The sequence below is a fragment of the Mixophyes fleayi genome, chromosome 1 (genome assembly GCF_038048845.1).
Source record: "Mixophyes fleayi isolate aMixFle1 chromosome 1, aMixFle1.hap1, whole genome shotgun sequence".
NCBI lineage: Eukaryota > Metazoa > Chordata > Amphibia > Anura > Limnodynastidae > Mixophyes > Mixophyes fleayi.
The window spans coordinates 89,271,628-89,293,915 of NC_134402.1; the positions used below are offsets into that span (position 1 = coordinate 89,271,628).

At 41.1% G+C, this 22,288-nt stretch overlaps 1 protein-coding gene across 2 annotated transcripts in view; it reads left to right on the top strand.

The window, feature by feature from the left end:
- The first annotated feature begins 444 nt into the window (after nucleotides 1-444).
- The window catches only part of LOC142139997 (putative ATP-dependent RNA helicase DDX60), a 382,899-nt gene continuing 361,055 nt past the window's right edge, over nucleotides 445-22,288 (top strand). Inside the window, exons 1-3 of one of the 2 annotated variants that reach the window (XM_075197859.1) lie at nucleotides 445-572; nucleotides 1,855-1,963; nucleotides 3,177-3,362. In XM_075197859.1, the coding sequence (XP_075053960.1) occupies nucleotides 3,197-3,362 (166 nt within the window). In that variant the 5' untranslated portion in view covers nucleotides 445-572; nucleotides 1,855-1,963; nucleotides 3,177-3,196. The remainder of the gene's footprint in view (nucleotides 573-1,854; nucleotides 1,964-3,176; nucleotides 3,363-22,288) is intronic. The other variant, XM_075197866.1, reaches the window with a different exon arrangement.

The following is a 22,288-nucleotide window of genomic DNA, read 5'->3' on the forward strand; positions in this document are numbered from 1 at the left end:
ACCCCCACTATAAAATGCTGAAAAATTCACAGCATTAAATAGCGGGAGCGGGGCTTAAAGACACAATTAAGCCCCCCCCCCCCACCATTCAATGCTGTGAATTTTGGCAAATCTGGGAGCCTCCCGGGAATTTCGGGAGAGTAGGCAAGTATGCCTTTGCACCTCTTCCAACTGCTCCCGTCTGCCGGTGCAAAATTCATGTTTCCATAAAAATACAGCTATCTTGCTTTCAGGGCTTGAAGTCACAAGTGTTATATTTTAAGCTTTCTGCACTTTACTGGTGCCCCACCCCTTATTAAATGTGTTAGGTTATCAGGTCTGAGGGTGTCAACACTGTAACTCCATATCTAAAAACCTGTAAGGAGCAGCTTAGTTTTTTATGTATAGATGAATGACACTATGGTTTCAGGCAGAGAAACGAAACTGAGCTGCTTTATCCTTTCCATATGACACACCCCTTCACAAATGCATTGCACTCAGATCTAATGTAAGATTGAGAATCACTGGAGAAGCAAAGTTCATGTTATCAGCTGTTTTTACCTGACATTACATAGCAGCTAACAGAGGAAAAAGTAAGTAGTGTTAATATTATTTGTACATAGATTTAGTTTATATCCTTGCAATATTTATAGTAACATCTCCAGTATTTCACTGTATCATGCACAGTGTGGAGGTGTAAAAGGTATGTGCAGATGGAGATAGTTAACATGGAATAAACTAAATGTGAAATGAAAATAAAATTAAAATAAGCTCTTAATTTAGCACAATACTCTATAAAATATTGATAATATAACATAATATTTATTACTATTTCACACACACACACATATATATATATATATATATATATATATATATATATACACATACCATATGTATACTTTGTCAGTGTTAAAAATGATTCCTACATTTGTTTATAAAAATAAGATTTGTTGTTAGTGTTCATTTTCAGTGACTTATTTTTATAATATGTATAATGTATAGAGCTATACACATCACAGTGGCTGCCTTTTAGATAGAACCCAGGCCCCACGATGCCCAACATCACCCACATGCTATTTCATTAAGCCCTTTCAGATCTATAAATCCAAAAATGTTGCCTCTGTTACCGGTGCTATGAATAGTTACCAGTCTTTCATTTTTTTTCTCATTCAATGAAGCCAAAATGACTGCTAGGGTTCACTGAATGAAAAACTACCATAGCACTATTAATTATTAAGGGTTCATTCACACAAAGATTTCAAAAGCATTTGCCCTTTCCCTGAAATAAAAACAAAAGAGAGGGAGCGCAGGGGACTAAAGCTTATAAGGTCAGATATCTGGTTTCAATTTATGGACTGTGCTATAGTTATGACAATCATTTATTACAGAAATTAAAAACATATGACAACAATCATTAATAGTCTAATGTGATTCTCAAACAAGATGGAGGGTGCGTCTACACATATATTTGTCTTGCAGTGTGTTTATTACACTAATCCCAAATGTCCAGGTGACTCAAAGTAAGCAGATATCAATTATGTACAAAGTGCACATTTTGTTCTTGATAGTTCTTGATGTTTCAAATGTTTCAATAGCACTATTAGGTGGGACCACAGATGATATCTGAAGAAACAATAGCCAGAGTAGCTTAACCTGTGACAAACAAAAAAGATATATTAATACCTTTCTCACACATGCTTCACAATTTTTTCCTGAATTATACACACTTCTTTGTGTTATTCTTTATTTAATTTTTACATTTGAAATATTAATTTACATTTAATAAAATTAACAAAGTCCTATAATCAAGTGTAAGATTTGTGAAAACAAGATCTTATCCTCCCCATTTCCTGACATTATGTTTTACTCTAGATTCTCTACCCGACAGTGTTTGCAGAGACCATAGAAGGTGCCTCTTTCTGGCTTGCTGCATTGTAAAAGGGACAGAAGGTGCATATGATTCTGATCTACCGAATACCAGGTAAGATTCAAATATATGAAGTAGAGACAGAGGGGAAAGGCAGAACACATGTTCACAGTCTCAGAGTTCTTGAAGGGCCATATGCCTTCTGTTGTACAATATATTATTTTTATGGCACAAGGTTCTGCGCCTGGAGCAGAGAGACGAATAGAGGGAGCGTGCTGGACAGCTTGTTTGAAAGTAACTTCGATATGTGACAGAGTGTGTCTGAAAGGGTCATTTATGAAATTTCAAAAGCACAGTGCATACTCTATGTTACATCACATGGCTACTTTTTCATAAAATGCACCCTGTTTTACTGATAAGTGCATGAATATGTGGGCCAAGATGGCGGCGTCTGTGGAAGAACAAAAATTGAACCGCATTATGATTTCGTTTTTTTAAAATGGAAAAACAAGATTTAATTTAGAGGGTGTGATTATTTAAATTAGCTGGCCCAGGTGGAGGCAGCACATTTAGGGAGTCATTCCCTGGGTGCACACAGCCATTTCCTCCATGTAAAATGCCTTGATTGGTGAAAGGGCACTGGCAACCCAACCTTGTCACTATACTTTTAAGAAGACAAATTTCTTCCTGTTGCACATTTCTGGGAAACCGCATTCATGGCTGCACTTCTAACAATGTACTTAAAACCTTCAAACATACAATGTGACACATGTAAGAAGTCTGTCACTTCACTCTTATAGTTCATTTAAGACATGCATGAAACTTAACAGTATTTTAGAAGAAAAACATAATAGTTTAAACTAAGAAGAAGGTGGTCCTAAATTGGAAGTTTGTAAAATGTTCATGATGGAAACACTAAAAATATCTCATTACATACCAATAGAGTATCTGAAAAATCATAAATATAGGCTCAGGATGATTTTAAAGGGTGTTTCTCATGTCTGGCAAGTGCGCATGTATCTTGAAAAGTATTTGGTGAAAAAGTAAGCGCAGTTATGAAAACTGAAAAAACTGATTGATACTGGTTGCTGTAATTCAGTAAAATATGGCACCTAAATGCAATTAATAAATGAGCCCCGGTGACAGGAAATACATGTCAATACAGGTTCATGTAACTTTTAATACAAATAAGTGATAAAACAAATTCTGTAAAATGTATAACCCAGAGAATTTGTAACTAAAAATACTATTATATATGTAAATAAATATGCAGCGGAAACAGTAGTTTAAATATGTTTGTAACTACATATGGTGTTATATTACATAGATAGTTTTCAATAAACCATCATGGCCTCAGGAGGATATGATGCAGAGGAGGTTATAAGATTTGTCGCCAGTGAAACGAATTCTGCAGGCACTGGATCATCTGGAGAAGAAACAGCATCTGAAAGTACTAAATCTGATGATGTCGGTACTTCTGAGACCAATACAGATGACAGCAACAAACCTTCAGGTGCAGTTTTTATTTTTTTTACATTTTTTTCTATTGCTTAAATAGTTCACATTATTTTCTATTTTCTATTCACTATTACATAGTCATTGGTTTGAAAATCACTAAAATTCATCATTTTCGATTTTTTGTAAATGAAAAAGGCGAACTCTCAATGATGAAACTGCCATTGTTAACCTGCAGGGGGGGGGTGGAAATGCCTTCTTGACCCCATAAATTACCAATTTTATATTGACTTTAAATGTGTACATATTAATTAAGTCACCACTGGTGTAGATTTTCCTATGTAAACAACCCCAATTAATCTAGCCTTTCTTTAAGATTAATCTACTCTCCCTTTATTAATAAGGTGACCAGTCGCTGAACCCTCTAAAGTTCTTATATCGTTATAGGCAGGTGATATGGCAAGTGTTCTGAAAATATAAATTCCAGTTTTGGTACATCAATATCAAATAGATAATAGGAGAGAAGATATTTTCATGAAACTAGATTAGATAACACCGTTTGGAAAGTAAACTTCTACCTTGGGGTCATCTTTGATTTCCCCCTCTCCTTCAAGCTTCATATTCTGTCCCTCTCAAAATCCTGCTACTTCCATCTTTGGAATATATCCAAGATACGCCCCTTTCTCATCACGGAAGCTACGAAAACCCTCGTTCATTCGCTCATAATCTCTCGCCTTGACTACTGTAACCTCCTTCTCTGTGGCCTACCTAATTCTCACCTTGACCCTCTTAAGTCTATCCTCAATAGAGATGGGCGGGTCCGGTTCTCCGAGAACCGAACCCACCCGAACTTTGGGTATCCGAGTACCGAGCTGAGCAGCTCGGTACTCTCCCGCCCATTCCGAATCCAAATCGAGGCCGAACGTCATTGTGACGTCGTCGGATCTCGGGACTCGGTTCTCGCGATACTTCAACTTTATAAATACACGCCTCCACAGCAATCCATCGCCATTTGACAGAGGGAGAGAGCAGGGTGTAGTCATAGGCTAATTAGAGCAGGGACAGAGAATACCATATTGTTCTTGCAATTGCTCTAACCAAAATCGCTAGTGCAGAGAGGAGGATAGAGGTTTATTATTTTTTCTTCATATTTGGCACTCCCCAGCGCTTTTGGGGTGTCCCCCATAATTGTGCATTAATATTTCTGGCTGTCAAAAGTCATATCTGTCAGCAGTATCTACTAAATAATTTGTAGCACACCTCAGTGTTTTTGGGGTGTCCTCCCTAATTGTGCATTAATATTTCTGGCTGTCAAAAGTCATATCTGTCAGCAGTATCTACTCAATAATTTTTAGCACTCCTCAGTGTTTTTGGGGTGTCCTCCCTAATTGTGCATTAATATTTCTGGCTGTCAAAAGTCATATCTGTCAGCAGTATCTACTCAATAATTTTTAGCACTCCTCAGTGTTTTTGGGGTGTCCTCCCTAATTGTGCATTAATATTTCTGGCTGTCAAAAGTCATATCTGTCAGCAGTATCTACTCAATAATTTGTAGCACTTCTCAGTGTTTTTGGGGTGTCCTCCCTAATTGTGCATTAATATTTCTGGCTGTCAAAAGTCATATCTGTCAGCAGTATCTACTCAATAATTTTTAGCACTCCTCAGTGTTTTTGGGGTGTCCTCCCTAATTGTGCATTAATATTTCTGGCTGTCAAAAGTCATATCTGTCAGCAGTATCTACTCAATAATTTTTAGCACTCCTCAGTGGTTTGCGCTCAGAATGGATTCAAAGCAGTCCACATATGATCTAAATGAGCAACCAGGTTCTGTCACCAGTCCTGATGTTAGTGTTCCCAGTACGTCATCTGGCCAAGGCGATGTCAAACAACAGAGTGTTTTCAAATTAGTGCAAAAAACAAAAACCAAAAAAAAATTTACTGTATTGAAGCGAAAAAGAAGTGTAACTGAGCAAAAGTTAAGTGACGATAAAAAAAAAATTGCAAGCATGCCATTCTACACACGCAGTGGCAAAGAGAGAATGAGGCCTTCACCTTTGGCTATTAGTGGCAGATCCCAAAAAGTTACCCAGCCTACAATTGGTGCACAACTACTGTTACGCGTCAAAGCCGAGCTGCAAGATAACAGTGAGGCATTACAGGAGAATATTTGCTCTGATTCACAAATGATAACAATCCCTGTGGAGAGTCCATCCAACAGTGGGATGTCTAATCGTGAGCATTCTGCTGATGTGTGCCTTAATAGCCCGAGTGTAGCCGGTGATACCCAAATTGAGGATGCCACTTTGGAATTAGAAGAGGATGAGGGGGAGATTTGTGTAGGCGACGAGGGCGCTAATGATGATGTTGATGATTATGATGCAGACAGATACCAAATTGCCTTTCTCAATTTCTATTTATATTCTAGATTATATAACGGCTGAATAGTTTTCTATTTTACTCCTAGTGGAGAGAGGATCTGATGCAGACAGATACCAAACTGCCTTTGTCCATTTCAATTTATATTGTACAGTATATAACGGCTGAATTTATTAGTATTTTATACAAGTGGAGGGGGGCCTAGAGAGACAGAAACCAAACTGGCTTTCTCCATGTCAATTAATATTGTACAGTCTATAATGGCTGAATTTTTTGCTATTTTATACAAGTGGAGGGGGGCCTTGAGAGACAGAAACCAAACTGGCTTTTTCCATTTCTTTACATATTTAACTATAAGTGTAGGGTGTAATATACATTCAAAGACGATGGCTGCATTGCCAATATGCATAGATGGAGAGGAAGACAATCTGTTTTGTGTGTAGAATAGGCCTACCAACGAAGAATTAAACTGTTTTTTTGGATGATTTATTACCTCAACAATTAGATTACTTGTCTCTAAAACAGTTGGAGCACTAAATTGGGTTAATTTAGGCCCAAAAACATGGATTTTCCCAAAAAATAGCAAAACAAAACCAAACAAAACCAAAACCAAAACCAAAACACGCAATGGCGGTTTTGCAAAACCAAAACCAAAACCAAAACACGACGGTAATCCAGATCCAAAACCGAATCCAAAACCAAAACACGGGGGTCAGTGACCATCTCTAATCCTCAATGCTGCTGCCCACCTCATTTTTCATCTCCAGCTTGCTCTTTTATCCCCCGTTTTGAAGTGGGTGGGGATAGAACAACATGTAGTAAGGCTGTGTACAAACTAAAGAAGTTTCCGACCGATGTGTTATCTACAATGATTGTACCAACAACTGGAATAAAAAGTCACAATCAGCATGCCCATTCACGCGTACATACTATACATGTCTTCAACTGTCATAACCAGAGCTGGACTGGGACTAAAAATTAGCCCTGGCATTTAAAGTACACAGGCCCACCTCAGTTCCAGCAGGAAAGAAGCCGCGTGCCGTCACGCAGCGGCGCCAACAAGTGCGTGGCCACACTGTGCTGTGGGTGTGGCCAACATGGGGCATTGTTACATACATTATAATAAAACATTACATTTATCACGCCCTCCCAGCCACATCACGCCAACCCCCAGACACATTATGACACCCCAGCCCACTGTACTTATCTATGCTTCTGGTGCTGCTGACATCCATCAGGGTGGGAACTTCCTGTAGAGTGAGCAGGGAAGCTCTTAGTCTGGACATTACCAAATCTTGTGAGACTTAGAGTTCCTTGGCTTGCTCTGCAGGCTGTGACCTATCCAGGGACTGGGAGTAGCTATCCGCTCCCTCCTGCGGACCAGAGCTGGATTAACGCTTTGGGGGCCCAGGGTATTAAAGACAGGGGGCCCCTATTATGTAACATGGTTATCATTTTAGACAAATGTTAGACAAATAAACAGGCAATACTGTGTGCAATACTGTTAGTTGCACGCAGTCCTGCCTTCACAAGCAGTACAGTGTCAACCAGGACATACCTCCCAACTGTCCTTGTAGTCGGACCAAATCTCACTAGATGAGAGAGTCACCAAAATTCGGGACTTCCCCACCAGATTCAGGACAGTTGGCAGACTGTCCTGCTCTCTCCTATCTGTTCTTGTCACTATCACCACCTGTGGCTGCTGGTGTCTTTAGTTGCTGCTTGTCTGGATCCTGGAATGTTGGAGGCCCCATTTAAAAAGAAAAAATGGGTACATGTAATTTAGAACACTTCGACCAGCCCTCGTGTTAAATCAATACAACGCATGTTTTATAATTAGGCCTCCCTCCAGCCTCAACATTAAAATACTAGTATTCACATTTAATAAATAAACCTTTTTCTCTCCCTCCAAACAACCCCAGCAATAAATTAAATAGCATTTAAGTTTAAGAATATAGCTATTTCCCGCAACCATCACTGCCATTAAATAATTCAAATTCACATTTAACAAATAGACATTATTTTTTTACACAAAGAGCCCCACTTTCAATTAATAGCCCCCAAACCTCCCCAACATTAAATTAAAGGTCCAACCACCTCTTCTTAAATTGCTAGGCCCCAATATTAAAGTGACCCACATCGCCCCACAAATAAATTAGCACCAATTAAATAATTAGCCCCACCTAAACTTCACCATTAAATTAATAGCCTACCTCCCACATTATATTAACACTCTCCCCCTTCACTCATGCCTGAGAACGTGCCCCCAATTGATAATATGCCATACAGTAGTGCCCCCAAATCATATTATGCCATACAGTAGTGCCCCCAAATCATATTATGCCATACAGTAGTGCCCAGGGCTGGACTGGAACTAAAAATCAGCCCTGGCATTTAAAGTACACAGGCCCACCTGCTGTGGGCTCCATCCGGGATATTGTTGCACGCTAATGTGGCGTTACTGGTGCAGTGCAATATGAAGCAACAGCACAAACTTATTTATCAATCTTTGTCTTCTGCCCACCCTGATCAATTTCCTTTTTGTGCAAAGCACCTGGAGCACAATGTTTTTTAAAATATTGTATTTTATATTATATTATATTATACATATATAGTTAAATGTGTCCATGCTACTTCCCACTGCACCATATAAGACAGTAATTTTTTTGAGGTGCAATGACCATAGTAATTTATTGAATCATAATATACTATATGTGAGCCTCAGCATGAAACCAAAAATAACTTAAGTATTTTATACAACAACTAAAATTAACATTTAAAATATAAACATTGCACAGAACTGCAATAAAGTACCTATTTAATGCAATTTAAGCAAACCATAAGTCAGCAGACCCTCCAACATGACCCCTTCCACAAGGTACAAGAGGCTCTGCTCCTGGACTTCCCACATCATTTATGATTGTGGTCACCTTTGCTGTGAATTTTATTAGGTATATTTAACATATATTGAAATTATCTTCAAGTATTAAAGAGACTTATTTGGAAATCAGAGGTATGAATAAGCTTAAGCAATATCTAAAGGATACAACATTGTACTGAATTAATTAGCGGTATAGTTATTGCTTCTAATCTCTCCATTGTGGGCGAGGAGTGATATAAATGTTGTATCCTTTACAAATCGTTTAAGCTATTTCCAAATAAGTCACTTTGGATCATTTTAATGCTTTAAGGTAATTTCAGTCTACGTTAAATATACCTAATACAAGTTACATTTTACATTTACTATTTGTTAATAAGAGTCTATAAAATATAACAAAAGAACAAATTCTGGCGCTGAGCTTACTTCTCAACAGTTGTAAAATTCAGGTGCATCTGTAATAGAGGACCTTGCTACATGTCCCAACTCAAGACAGAAAAACAATAGAGCGCTGACTGAAAACTGGTTCAAATAATTAAATTAATTTGATTAAATTCACTATGACAGAATAAGTGAATGGAATGGTTCTTTGTAAAAATTAAACATATAGGGCTTAAGTCATTAAGGAGAGTAAGGCAAAAAGATTAAGGGTGATTAAGGGTTCTGCCCGCCCTAGGGGAATACACTGGTAGCGCCCCTCCTCCCAATGTATTAGGAATACTCATGAATATTCAGAAGTTTTCTCCAGCATTCAAATTTAGACAGATTGTGCCTTGTCTCTTACCTGTTCTTGCTCTTCTCTCTTGCTTGTTCTTGCAGCCTTGTTGTCTTCGATGGATTTTAAAAAGTTGGAGTCCTGTATTGAAATTTGTATCAAATTGTATTATAATGCAAAATGTTAACAAACGCTGATTGATTAGGCCCTTTAGTTCAAACAAAACAATCCATTATGGCCAGATAAAACTTCCCCATTGTACAGGCATATAAAAGAAATATCTAAACATTTGTGGGCAATCAATTATTAATCTCTGCCAGCCCCATCTCACTAGTATTTAATATTCTAGAAATCGCTGAGACCACAGAGAGCATCCATGTAACCGCCACATAATAAATAGATCATGCCCCCCAAAGTTGCTTTATTTCTTAAATACCCCAAGACATTTCATCCCCTCTACAGGTATTTTCATTACCCACAAAAAAACTTCAAACAGGGAATAGTCGGCGCTAATAACAAAGTAAACCAATGCAAAAAATTAAATTAAAATAATAATTTAATAAACTTATATAGACAAAAATAAATTGTGTACTACCAAAATAGTTATTACTTCCCGCTGCAGCTGTTAAAAAGGACTATCACACCCCCTCTAACTAAACCACGCATCTAAACATAAGAAAAACAGCACTGTGGGGAGTAAAGTGTATAAAAATGTATATAATTTTGCTAATATCTAAAAATATATGTATAGATAAAAAACATTCTTAGGGAATAGGAAAATTAATTTCATTACCCACCTCCGGCCATTTTCTTCCATTTCCCCCTCCTACAGCCATTTCCCCCCCCGCGCCCATTTTTCCTTACTCCCCCTGCAGATATTTCATTACCCCCTCTGCATGTATTTTCATTGCCACCCCCTGTAGCCATTTTTCCTTGCTCCTTACTCTCCGCTGCAGTTATTTACATTACCCCTGCTACAGTCTTTGTCCCCCCTGCAGGTATTTCTTTACCCCACCCCCAGCCATTGCCCCGCCTGCAGTCACTTTTAGTTGCTCCCCCTGCAGATATTTTCTTCCCCCCTCCCACAGCCATGGCCCCCCCCAGTCATTTTTTCTTAGCCCCCTCCTACAGTCGTTGCCCCGCCTGCAGTAATTTTTATTTATCCCCCCACAGGTATTTTCTTACCTACCGCTCCCTCCCTCCTACTCCTTCCTACTCCCTCCTACAGTTGTTGCCCAGTACTTTTTACTCATTGAACCCCCCTGCAGGTATTTCCTTACCTGGCATTTGCTTATGCTGCAGGCATTCACTCTGCACCTCCTGAAAATAGACCGCGCAGCCTCCTTCGCGGCCGCGCATGATGTAATGACGCCTGCGTCATGATGTCACATCAAAAGCGACGGTAGCCAGAAGAAAGGGGAGGGGAAGCGCCGGGCGCAGCTGGGAGCCAGGAGCCGGACCGGCCCATCTAGCCATCGGCCCTTCTGGCAAATGCCAAAAGTGCCAGATGACCAGTCCGGCTCTGGTAGTGCCCCCAAATCATATTATGCCACAGAGTGAACATATTAGCATCACTAAGTTATATTTGTATACACTGAATTTATATATTCATTAGGAATAATTATGGACTATACAGCTTACTTCCTTCCCCTCCTCCCCCCGTTTTCTGTGTGGCATCCTCTCTTCCCCCCGTGTGGCATCCTTTCACTTCTCCTCCCCCGTGTGGCATCCTTTCACTTCTCCCCCCCCGTGTGGCATCCTTTCACTTCCCCCCGTGTGGCATCCTGTCCCTTCTCCCCCCGAGTGGCATCCTTTCACTTCTCCCCCCCCCACTGTGTGGCATCCTTTCACTTCTCTGCCCCCCCCCCCTGTGTGGCATCCTTTCACTTCTCTGCCCCCCCACTGTGGGACATCCTTTCACTTCTCCCCCCCCACTGTGTGACATTTTTCACTTCTCCCCCCCACTGTGTGGCATCCTTACACTTCCCCCCAAGGGCGGGCCGATCGGTCTTACCGGTGTTAGGGCTGGGGGGTAGGCCCCCCGGCTGCCCCCCAGATGCAATATAGTCTATTTTCACCGGCGGGCGCATCATAATATACGTGATACGGCCGCCTGTGCGCCATCAATGACGCGGCCGCATCCCGTGTCATGTGATATGGCCGCCTGTGCGCCGCCCGGGCTGACATCTGCCAGCCCGCGCCTGCTCCCCCCCTGTGTGGCATCCTGTCCCTTCTCTCCCCGAGTGGAGTCCTTTCACTTCTCCCCCCACTGTGCCACTGTGTGACACCCTGTCACTTCTCCCCCCCCCACTGCGTGACACCCTGTCACTTCTCCCCCCCAGTGTGGCATCCTGTCACATCTGCCCCCCCACTGTGTGGCATCCTTTCACCTCTCCCCCCCCCACTGTGTGGCATCCTTCCACTTCTCCCCCCACCCTTGTGTGAAATCCTTCCACTTCTCCCCCCTAGTGTGGAATCCTTCCACTTCTCCCCCCTAGTGTGGAATCCTTCCACTCCCCCCCCTAGTGTGGAATCCTTCCACTTCTCACCCCCCCTAGTGTGGAATCCTTCCACTTCTCCCCCCCCAGTATGGAATCCTTTCACTTCTCCGCCCCCCCCTAGAGTGGGATCCTTCCACTTCTCCCCCTCCCTTAGTGTGGAATCCTTCCACTTCTTCCCCCCCAGTGTGGAATCCTTCCACTTCTCCTCCCCCCAGTGTGGAATCCTTCCACTTCTCCCCCCCCCTAGTATGGAATCCTTTCACTTCTCCCCCCTAGTGTGGAATCCTTCCACTTCTCCCCCCCACTGTGTGGCATTCTTTCACTTCTCCCCCCCCACTGTCTGGCATCCTTTCACTCCCCCCCCCCCCTTCACTGTGTGGCATCCTGTCACTTCTCCCCCCATGTAGCATTGTTAAAGGACTTGTATTTACACCATAATTGCTCACGCTTTCTTCGCTTGTTACATTGCCATACACATTTACATTTACCTCTTATGACACAACTACTTCAGTCCTTTAAACCTAATTTACTGTATCACACAGATTTCTATATATAATATCTCCTGTATTAAGACATTATAAATTCATAACCACAATGCAGATATATATGTATGAAATAGAATCTTTACTTGTACAATAATGTAATATAATTTTGATAACATAATCTTACACACGGTACACATAATAGATGGCATTCTGTGTGTAGGTGCAATACCTTATTAATTTCTTGCTAATTATGCATGTGTGTATGTGCATGTGACTGTGTGTATGTATCTCAAACCATAATGAAACTTCTTCTTACAATGCAAAGTCACCATCCAAAATGTCTGACTTACAATGCTTTGTTACAAACACATGTTGGCTCAATGGCCTCACTTTCTTACAATGTAAAGTCAGCAACAGGCCCTTAACTCATTACAACCAGTATTAGCCAGTCCACCGCAAATAGCTCTCTATTCAGCAGTTATCACAATATGTCCTCTAATATTTCTTGTCTAACGGGGAGGAGATATCTACAAACTTCTCAGCAACATCCAAAGAAGTCTTTCCATCTTATCACACATCTGTTTAACTAGTAGCCATTACACACATTGGGGGAAGGGGATGAGAGCACACACCAGTCAGATAAGCTACCAAGTACAGTCAGTATTAAAATCAACAACCAAAACTTCAATATATATTTAGTGTTACACAATACAATATGAATCTCTATCTAGTAGATATTCACAGAGAAGCCACACTATTGCTACATCAAATACAAATACTTGAATAGTAGAAGTCTATTGTATTGGTTCAATCAAACTCCTAAGGTATTACTAATTTCAAACCCTTAAACTGCAACACTTCTTAAGAACACTAACATTTACTACAACAACATCTAATTCATGACTATCCCGTGCAACTTCACTTTCTATGCTTCGTGTTACCCTAAACAAAACACTTCTTAAAAGCTACACCACATGGTCTGTGACTCTATAACAAAGCTTACAACACAGCTTATTGTAGCACTTATAGTCTATAGCTTAACCATTTAAAGTAACAACAATACACAGTGTACATTTTACTTATATTTAAGTTTATTTCCCTTATGTTTAAAAAAAATTACCGGCGCCCCGAAGGGCACATGTAACAAAATCCTTGTGTCTGTCTGTTTCCAAATTGGGAGAGGAGACCTGTATGTCTGTCTATTTCCAAGTCCAGTTTTCAAGAGACTTTAGTCTTCACAAAGGTTAATTACAAAACTTCTGTGGGATGGGCTGATGTACTTGATTGGAGGTCAATTGTTTTGATATGTAAATGTACCCAGCCTCACATTTCTCTTCAGACAAAAGCTATGTACCTTGACATAGTGGGGGAGGAGAGACGATAGTTATTTAAGAAAGGAAAATGGTATATATATAATAATCAATTATAAATATCTTCATCAAGCATCCTTTCACTTCCCCGCCCCCCCTGTGTGGCATCCTTTCACTCCCTTCCCCTGTGTGGCATCCTTTCATCCCCCCCCCATGTGGCATCCTTTCACTTCTCTCCCCCCCGTGTGGCATCCTTTCACTCCCTTCCCCCGTGTGGCATCCTTTCATCCCCCCCCCATGTGGCATCCTTTCACTTCTCTCCCCCCCGTGTGGCATCCTTTCACTTCTCTCCCCCCCCGTATGGCATCCATTCACTTCTCTCCCCCCCTGTGTGGCATCCCTTCACTTCTCTCCTCCCCCCCCCCCCGTGTGGCATCCTTTCACTTCTCTTCCCCCACCCCTTCGTTTTAGTACTTACCTTCTCATCTTCATTTCTCTACTTGTTTCTGCTGTCTTCTGCTGTCCACTCCTGTGACAGCTGGCAGGACCCGGCCAGGACATGTGCAGCTCTGAGCGCAATATATTTGGTGGCTGTTTCCTGGAGAGGAGCCAGCCACCAGGAAGCTTGTCAGTGACAGGCTGTCCGACACTGACTGCCTTGGACGCAATCATGTGAGTATACAAATACTCACATAATCACTGCGCAGGGCCCTGGTCATAACCGTCGGCTGAAAATATCATGACTCTAAACTCTACGGAGATCCTGATTGTGAGCATACACACTGCAGAATTGGAACGACATTGAAACAAGATTTATAGTTCTGCTGAACAATCAAATAAAACAATCTGAAAAACCTGTAGTGTGTACCCAGCCTTACTCAGATCACTAGAATGGTCACAGCAGCAAGAGATCAGTGAGCTGAACTAATAGTAGTCAGTGACCTGTGTTAGTGAGGACAGGACTGCTGTGACAGCGGCAGTGTTAAGATGTGAGGAGGTGAATGGAAGCAAACGGGAAACTGTAAACTGAGTGTTAGAAAGTGGATTGAGCAGGATTCTCAACAGTACAGAGTGTTGATGTGAAGTCCTGTCAAAAACATCTCTATCTGAAACAAAGGTTTACATATTTACCTGTCTTTTCACTATGTTTAATTTGTAAAAATTATGGACAACGCCGCGGCTCGTAACAGTACCTCAGCATACCTGAAGGGGGAGGGGTGTTAAATTTCACATTTTCACAGTTAGTCTCAGATCTTCTCAAATACAGTGCCTCAACCTGAGTCCTGTTCTCTTCTCAGGGTTGCAGATCTTGGAAAGGTCTACCTCTCTAGCTTACCCAACAGCAGCTACTCCACCAATACCTAGGATGGAAGGCGATACTCTAAACTCACTCTGGAATGGGTTTGTGGGGTTGGGACCACTACAACACCATGTCACTTTGCAGAGACCTTCCCACTCGCTTCAGTAGGTAGGCATACCTTCGACACTATTCATTTCCAGGATCCAAATTCCCGATCTGACCTCTTTCTGATCTATCACCTTGATTCCAGTGACCTTGTACTTTGTCTGGAGCAACTGTATGACAGTCCTCCTTGTGTCACAACTTTGCTCACTAGTAATGGATCTGTTGTCACACTAGGTCTGGTCCTCCTCAACCCTCAGTTGTGAATCACTGAGCAGCTGTTCTGATCTCTAGCAGTTCCCCCACTGTGCTGTCTGGTAACTCTGCATACCTGGAGGGGGTGGTAAATTTCAGGGCCTCAACCCAAGTTGTATTCTCTCTTCAGTGTCGCAGATTTTGACTAGGTTTACTGGGGTTGGCTAGGCAAACTCCAGCTCGTCTCACAATAAATGAGTGGTGATGACTCTATCACACACACACACACACACACACACACACACACACACACACACACAAATACAGAGCAGGTAAGAGGGAAAAGTCACTTGGCACATTTATTAAATAGCCTCAAAAGTCAGTCATTTAGTAAATAAGGAGTTAAAGAGGACTCTGTCCTCAGGAAAGATAACATGGCTGTGATAACCCTAACTATGAAATATAAATGGCATGTAACAAGACAATAATGTAATTTTAGTGCAAGAGATTAGATGAATAGCACAATCTATTCAGTAATGGAATTCAGTAAGGACAGTTGGTAACGTAATTCAATAGAAGAATCAGCAACAACATTGGTGACAGTGGTAGAATAGGCAAAAATGACAATGGCATATAATCAACACTGACAATGAAAACCAAAATGAACACATCAATGTGTGGCTGGATTTAGTAACATGTTAAATGTCTCACTACTCACATATAACCACTCAAGCTTAGGGCTTGGGCTTAATGTGAGCAGTATTCACATTTAGACCTACAAGCTGGCTAAAGTCCCTTGAAGGAGACACAATGAAATCAAAAGAATTAAACTCTGGACATGAACCCATTCTCTGCTTTAGAAAAAGATGAGATAGCAGTATGTAATGGTAAGGGTCACTATAACAACTATGATATGAAATATATTATAATATTATTATTATTATATTATAATTAACGATGAGCGAGCTCGGATTATCGCAATCCGAGCCCACCCGAACAGTGGGGATCCGAGGGCGATCCGAGCACTGTTCGGGTACTTCCGGCGGTGAGAAACACTGAAAACGAGGCTCTGACTCCAAATCCCGCCATCGGATTCTATAAATTCCCCGCTTGCCGCCACCATCTTCACTCGGGCATTGATCAGGGTAGCGTGATGTTGGGTTTTGTTAGTGGTGCTGTGTCCTGTGCTCTGTCCTGCTGAGTCCAGTGGTGCTTTGTCCTGTGCTCTGTCCTGCTGAGTCCAGTGGTGCTTTGTCCTGTGCTCTGTCCTGCTGAGTCCAGTGGTGCTTTGTCTAGTGCTCTGTCCTGCTGAGTCCAGTGGTGCTGTGTCCTGTGCTCTGTCCTGCTGAGTCCAGTGGTGCTGTGTCCTGTGCTCTGTCCTGCTAAGTCCATTGGTATAAAAAAATTATAAAACAATTATAAAAAAATTATAAAAAAATTATAAATAAAAATTATAAAAAAATTATAAAAAAAGTCTAAAAAAATTAGTACTGCAATATCTAACTACGTTCACTGTTCCTGCAGTAAAAAGGAATTTCTACTGCAATATCTAACTACGTTCACTGTCCCTGCAGTATAAATAAAATACTATTGCAATATATAACTACGTTCACTGTTCCTGCACTAAAAAGGAATTTCTACTGCAATATATAACTACGTTCACTGTTCCTGCAGTATAAAAAAAAATACGACTGCAATATCTAACTACGTTCACTGTTCCTGCAGTAAAAAGGAATTTCTACTGCAATATATAACTACGTTCACTGTTCCTGCAGTAAAAAAAAATTAGTACTGCAATATTTAACTACGTTCACTGTTCCTGCAGTCCAGAAAAATTAGTACTGCAATATTTAACTACGTTCACTGTTCCTGCAGTCCAGAAAAATTAGTACTGCAATATTTAACTACGTTCACTGTTCCTGCAGTCCAGAAAAATTAGTACTGCAATATTTAACTACGTTCACTGTTTCTGCAGTCAAAAAAAATTAGTACTGCAATATTTAACTACGTTCACTGTTCCTGCAGTCAAAAAAAATTAGTACTGCAATATTTAACTACGTTCACTGTTCCTGCAGTCAAAAATTGTTAAAATGTGCATGTCCTATTTCACCAACATAAGGGTGGGTGGGAGGGCCCAAGGACAATTCCATCTTGCACCTCTTTTTTTGGCATTATGTGCTCTTTGGGGCCTAGCTTTTGAAACTGCCATCCTGTCTGCCACTGCAGTGCCACTCCTAGATGGGCCATGTGGTTGTGCCGCCCACTTGTGTCGCTTAGCTTAGACATCCAGCTACCTCGGTGCAACCTTTTGGCCTAAAAACAATATTGTGAGGTGTGAGGTGTTCAGAATAGACTGGAAAAAAAAACAAAAATATGGATTTTAGCACTTTTTATGCTTTTTAAAAAAAAAATCAGAACCTAAAACCCTAAATCAGAACCAAAACCTTGAGTGGGGTGTTTTGGCAAAACCAATCAAAACCCAAAACCTGAAGCTAATCAGAACCCGAAACCCAAAACACGAAAAGTGGCCGGTGCACACCCCTAATTATAATAAGAGCAATGAACGAAAAATATGAGTCTCTCTCTTAAAGAAGATAAGGTTTGTAGTCTCAACTATAGTGCTTTATCATTAATGTAAAGGTAATGTAAAGAGATTCCGTAACAGGAGATTGTCAAGAGACAAAGCTGCGAGACAGGGCATCTGCTTTGACATTCTTTGAACCGAGATGTAAGGCGATTACAAACCTAAATAAGGTAAAGAAAAGTGCTAATCGAGCTTCAAGCTCTTGACTGACTCAATATAAGAGAGATTTTTATCAAGTGAGAAGGCAATGTTCGTGAGGGTCTTTTTGAGAAAGGATATCTCCTGCGCCTATATCGGATGCATCCACTTCTACCACAAAGGGCAGGTCCGTGTTGGGATGTCTGAGCACTGGTACCACTGTGAAGGTACGCTTCAACACCTCAAAGGAATCCAGTGCTGTCAGAAACTAATTTACAGTGTTTGCTCCTTTACAGGTTTGAGCAGTAATAGGAGCCACAAGAACTGAAAAAGAGTGGATAAATCTTCTATAATCTTTGAATGGCTTTCAGATTAGTGGGATGCAACCAGACCAGGACAGCTTGAACCTTGATGGGATACATTTGTAAAACCGCTGGATGATATGATGTAGCCAAGGAAGGTGACTTTTTGACCTCAAATGAATTTCTCGAGCTTCGTGTATAGATGTTGTTGACGGAGCCTGAGAAGAACCTTTAGTACAAGCAGACAGCATTGGGCCAAGAACTGGGAGTAGATCAAAATATCATCGAGATAGACAATGACAAAGAATCCCAAAAATTCACGTAAGGCATCATTGATCAGGTCTTGAAATCTGACCAGGGCATTGCTGAGGCCAAATGGCATAACAAATTTTCGTAGTGCCCAGTTTGAGTGTTAAAGGCAATCTTCCACTCGTCATCTTCCCTGATATGGATAATATTGTAAGCTCCGCGAAGGTCTATCTTGGTGAAAATCTGAGCCTCTTTAAGCTGATCAAAGAGGACGGAAAAGAGCGGAACAGTGCATGTGTTTTTAATTGTAATTTTGTTAAGTTCTCAGTAATCGATACATGGTCTCAGGCTTCCATCCTTCTTGGCTGCAAGGAAAACAACAGTGCTTGCTGGTGATTTTGAAGGCCTAATAAAGCCTTTTTGCAGTTTCTCCTCCACGTATGACTCCATAGCTTAGTTCTCTGCAATGGAGAGAGCATATAGTCTACCCTTAGGTATTTTTGAACCTGGAAGAAGGTCAATGGCGCAGTCATACTCTAGGTAAAGAAGAAAGGCATTCACTTCTTTTTTAGAAAAGACATCCTGGAAGTCTCTATAAGGAAAAGGAAGCGATCAGGGCAGACTTGTATGACCTGCAGTGGTAAGGTTAAACAAGAGGAAGAACAGAAGGAGCTTCATTGAACATTCTCCCCCTTACACCGATCAATTAGAGGATTGTGGAGTGAAAGCCAGATGTGACCCAGTATTAAAAAACACTAAAGGGCAGTGTATCAAGAACAGCGTTAATGTTTCTGAATGGAGGGTGTCCACCATGAGATGCAATGGCGGTGTGCTTAGAACAATCTTGCCTTCAGTCAGAGGATTTCCATCCAGCCCATGGATGGAAATGGCTGACTCCAGCTGGGTTGAATGCCTAAAGTCTTGGCCAGTCCTAGGTCCAAAAACCTTCCAGCTGCCCCACTGTCTAGAAAGGTGGAAACAGGGTCTGTAGGTCCATTGACAGAAATCTGGGCTGGAACTAACAACAAATTCTTGGAAGAGACTATCTGCAGGCCTAGGTGAACCTCTTCCTCTTTAGCTAGGCTTGATATTTTTCTGCCTTGTTGGGGATGCCCTTGAATGCCGCAATATAGGCAGAGACTCAGGGAGCGTCTTCTGGACCTTTTATCAGGGGAAAGTCAATAAGCCCCCAACGTCATAGGTTCAGTGGTGTCACCAGAAGCAAGGAAAGGATCTGATGGTACAGATCAATAAGATGAGATTCTTTCTTCACTTTCCTCTCCTTAATCTGCCTATTGATCTTGATGGCCAGCTGCATGAGATTTTCCAGAGAGGTCAGCGTGCGGTATTGTACGAAGGAATCTTTGATCTGCTCCGACAGGCTTAAGCAAAACTGACTGCGGAGAGCCAGATTGTTCCATTCACTTTCAGTGGCCCTACGCCTGAACTCAGCGCAGTACTTTTCTGCTATTCGCTTTCCTTGCTTAAGGGACCTCAGTTGCGCTTTGGCGGAAGCAACCCGGTCAGGATCATCGTAAAGTACTCCCAAAGTGTTAAAAAATGCACTCACTAACTGAAGCGTGGGGCTAGTAGAGGCCCGATTGAAGGCCCAAGACCGAGGCACTCCTGGAGGAAAGAGATTACTATCCCCACTCTCTGCTGTTCAGAACCTGAGGAGTGGGGTCTCAATCGAAAATAAAGCTCGCAACTCTCCTTAAAGTTGCGGAAGAGCTTACGATCTCCAGAGAAGCGGTCCGGGAGATTTAACTTGGGTTCCACCACAGGTGCCAGGGTGGCCTGAGAAGACTTTGAGGCCTTTTCTTATGCTGACATGCAGTGTGAAAGCTCCTGAACCATCTGGGATAGGGTCTGGATCTGGTCAGCCAAAACCTGGGCAACACTAGGACTAGTTTAGCTGGGATCCATCGAAACAAGTTGTAGGGTCGGTAATAATGTTGCAGCTAGTGTCCCAAACATGAACTCCTAGAACTGGCAGTAGAGGTCTTAGTCTATGGCAGCCGCCTATCCTGGTGAGCTGATTTTGCTCACAGGTGCTCAGATGCCCCCAGGTCTTACCTCTATCCTTCGTCTGCCTGGGCTCCAGAGGCTAAGGGTGGATTGCGGGTAAAGAGCACACTACACTCTCTCCTCCTTCACTGATTTAATTGTCTGTGACACTGACCTCTCTGCAAGACGTGGCTGTTCTAGGTCAGTCAAGCAGCTGAATGTTTTCCAATCTGCCCTGTTGGAAACTGAAGCACTATACTTTGTTGATGCTCCCACCCAGGATCCACATTTCAAAGCTCAAAGTGCCACCTGTGGCTCTAGAGCCATGGGTTGAACAGCATTGCAGTAGGACCTTTTTGTCTGTTTGATTCTAAAAATGTTGAGTTGAGTATTTTTTCTAACTAGTCCTTTGCTTTAAATATCTCTATTGCTGGCTTGGCCTGTTGTGTGAATGTATCCTTCTCAGACCAGTTTTATTTTAACCTCAATTGTACACAAAAAATTGATCATCTGCACGTATAATATCATATACACATGACTATAACGTGACATATACCAGATTTCACTAGTTAGGGTAACAAAAAATTAATAGCAAATATTAAATTAAATGCATGAGTGAAGTTATAAGCAATCTATTGAGTTTTATGCACACAACAATAATGTGACAATGCTATAAACCCACTGGATATTGAGATAGCTGTCAGTATTTGAATAGGAGCATTACATTGTTTCTTTAATTACTCGCTAATAACTTAGTGACATCAACAGATGTATAGGTTTGCTGTTTTTTTCAGTGAAAGGCAATCAGCTGCAAAAGCAACAATGTCATAGCCCACAGAACATGGACAATTTATTTGGCACCAAATAAAAATGAAATGTATAAATTTATAAAAAAAAAAATATATATATATATATATATATATATATATATATATTATATATAAATATATATATATATATATATATATATAACACGCAAACAGAGATATATATGATGGCGCTAATTACCACAGCTTAAATACAATTTTGGATAAACAACTGGTATAGATAGTATATAAAGTTCAGTATTAGAGGATCAGTCCCAAACAACAACACTTAGCTCAGTTAAGAGCGGCAGCCTCAGGATACTTGTGGCCAGATGGTTAATCCGGATAACGAAAATGCTGCAACAGAAAAAACAAGTAGGGCGCCCCAATGTGTATTATCACAAATATGGTGTTGGGAAAATGTAATAACTGCGTACCGTAAGGATGTATTCAAGAAGTATAGATCATATGGAGGTTTCCTCTTCAGAGGTAGTCCCTCTCAATCTCCATCAGACATAACGACAATGTAGAAAAACAGAACAAAAAATAACATAGTGCAGTATTGTTATGTATAAAAACTGCACCAGAACCCAGAGATAGTCCTCCACCAGGAGACAAAGTGTTAAAATAGGTAGCAAACCCAAAGGTGAAAAATGTAGCACACATGTGCAACATGCAACCCTAGGTAAATAAAAACTGCGTACCAGATAGTCAAAAGACCATGAATTTTCTTGGACCATGTAAAAGATCAAGCCATTCCTCTGTCACAACTTCGACTAACACTAATCAGTGTCCTATTTCCATTAGGATGTCACTTTGCAAAGAGAATGCGATTAAACGGGTTGCACTGATAACTGTTATGTCTCCGCCGACTGATCGATGACGGAACCCGGTCTTAAGGTCTGCCTTACCTCAGCTATATATACACATATATACACATATATACATATATTTGCATACTCAGAGCAGTGTTGCTAGCATATTCAATTTCAGATAACACAATAATAATAACGCAATAGAACTGTAGCTCACAACAG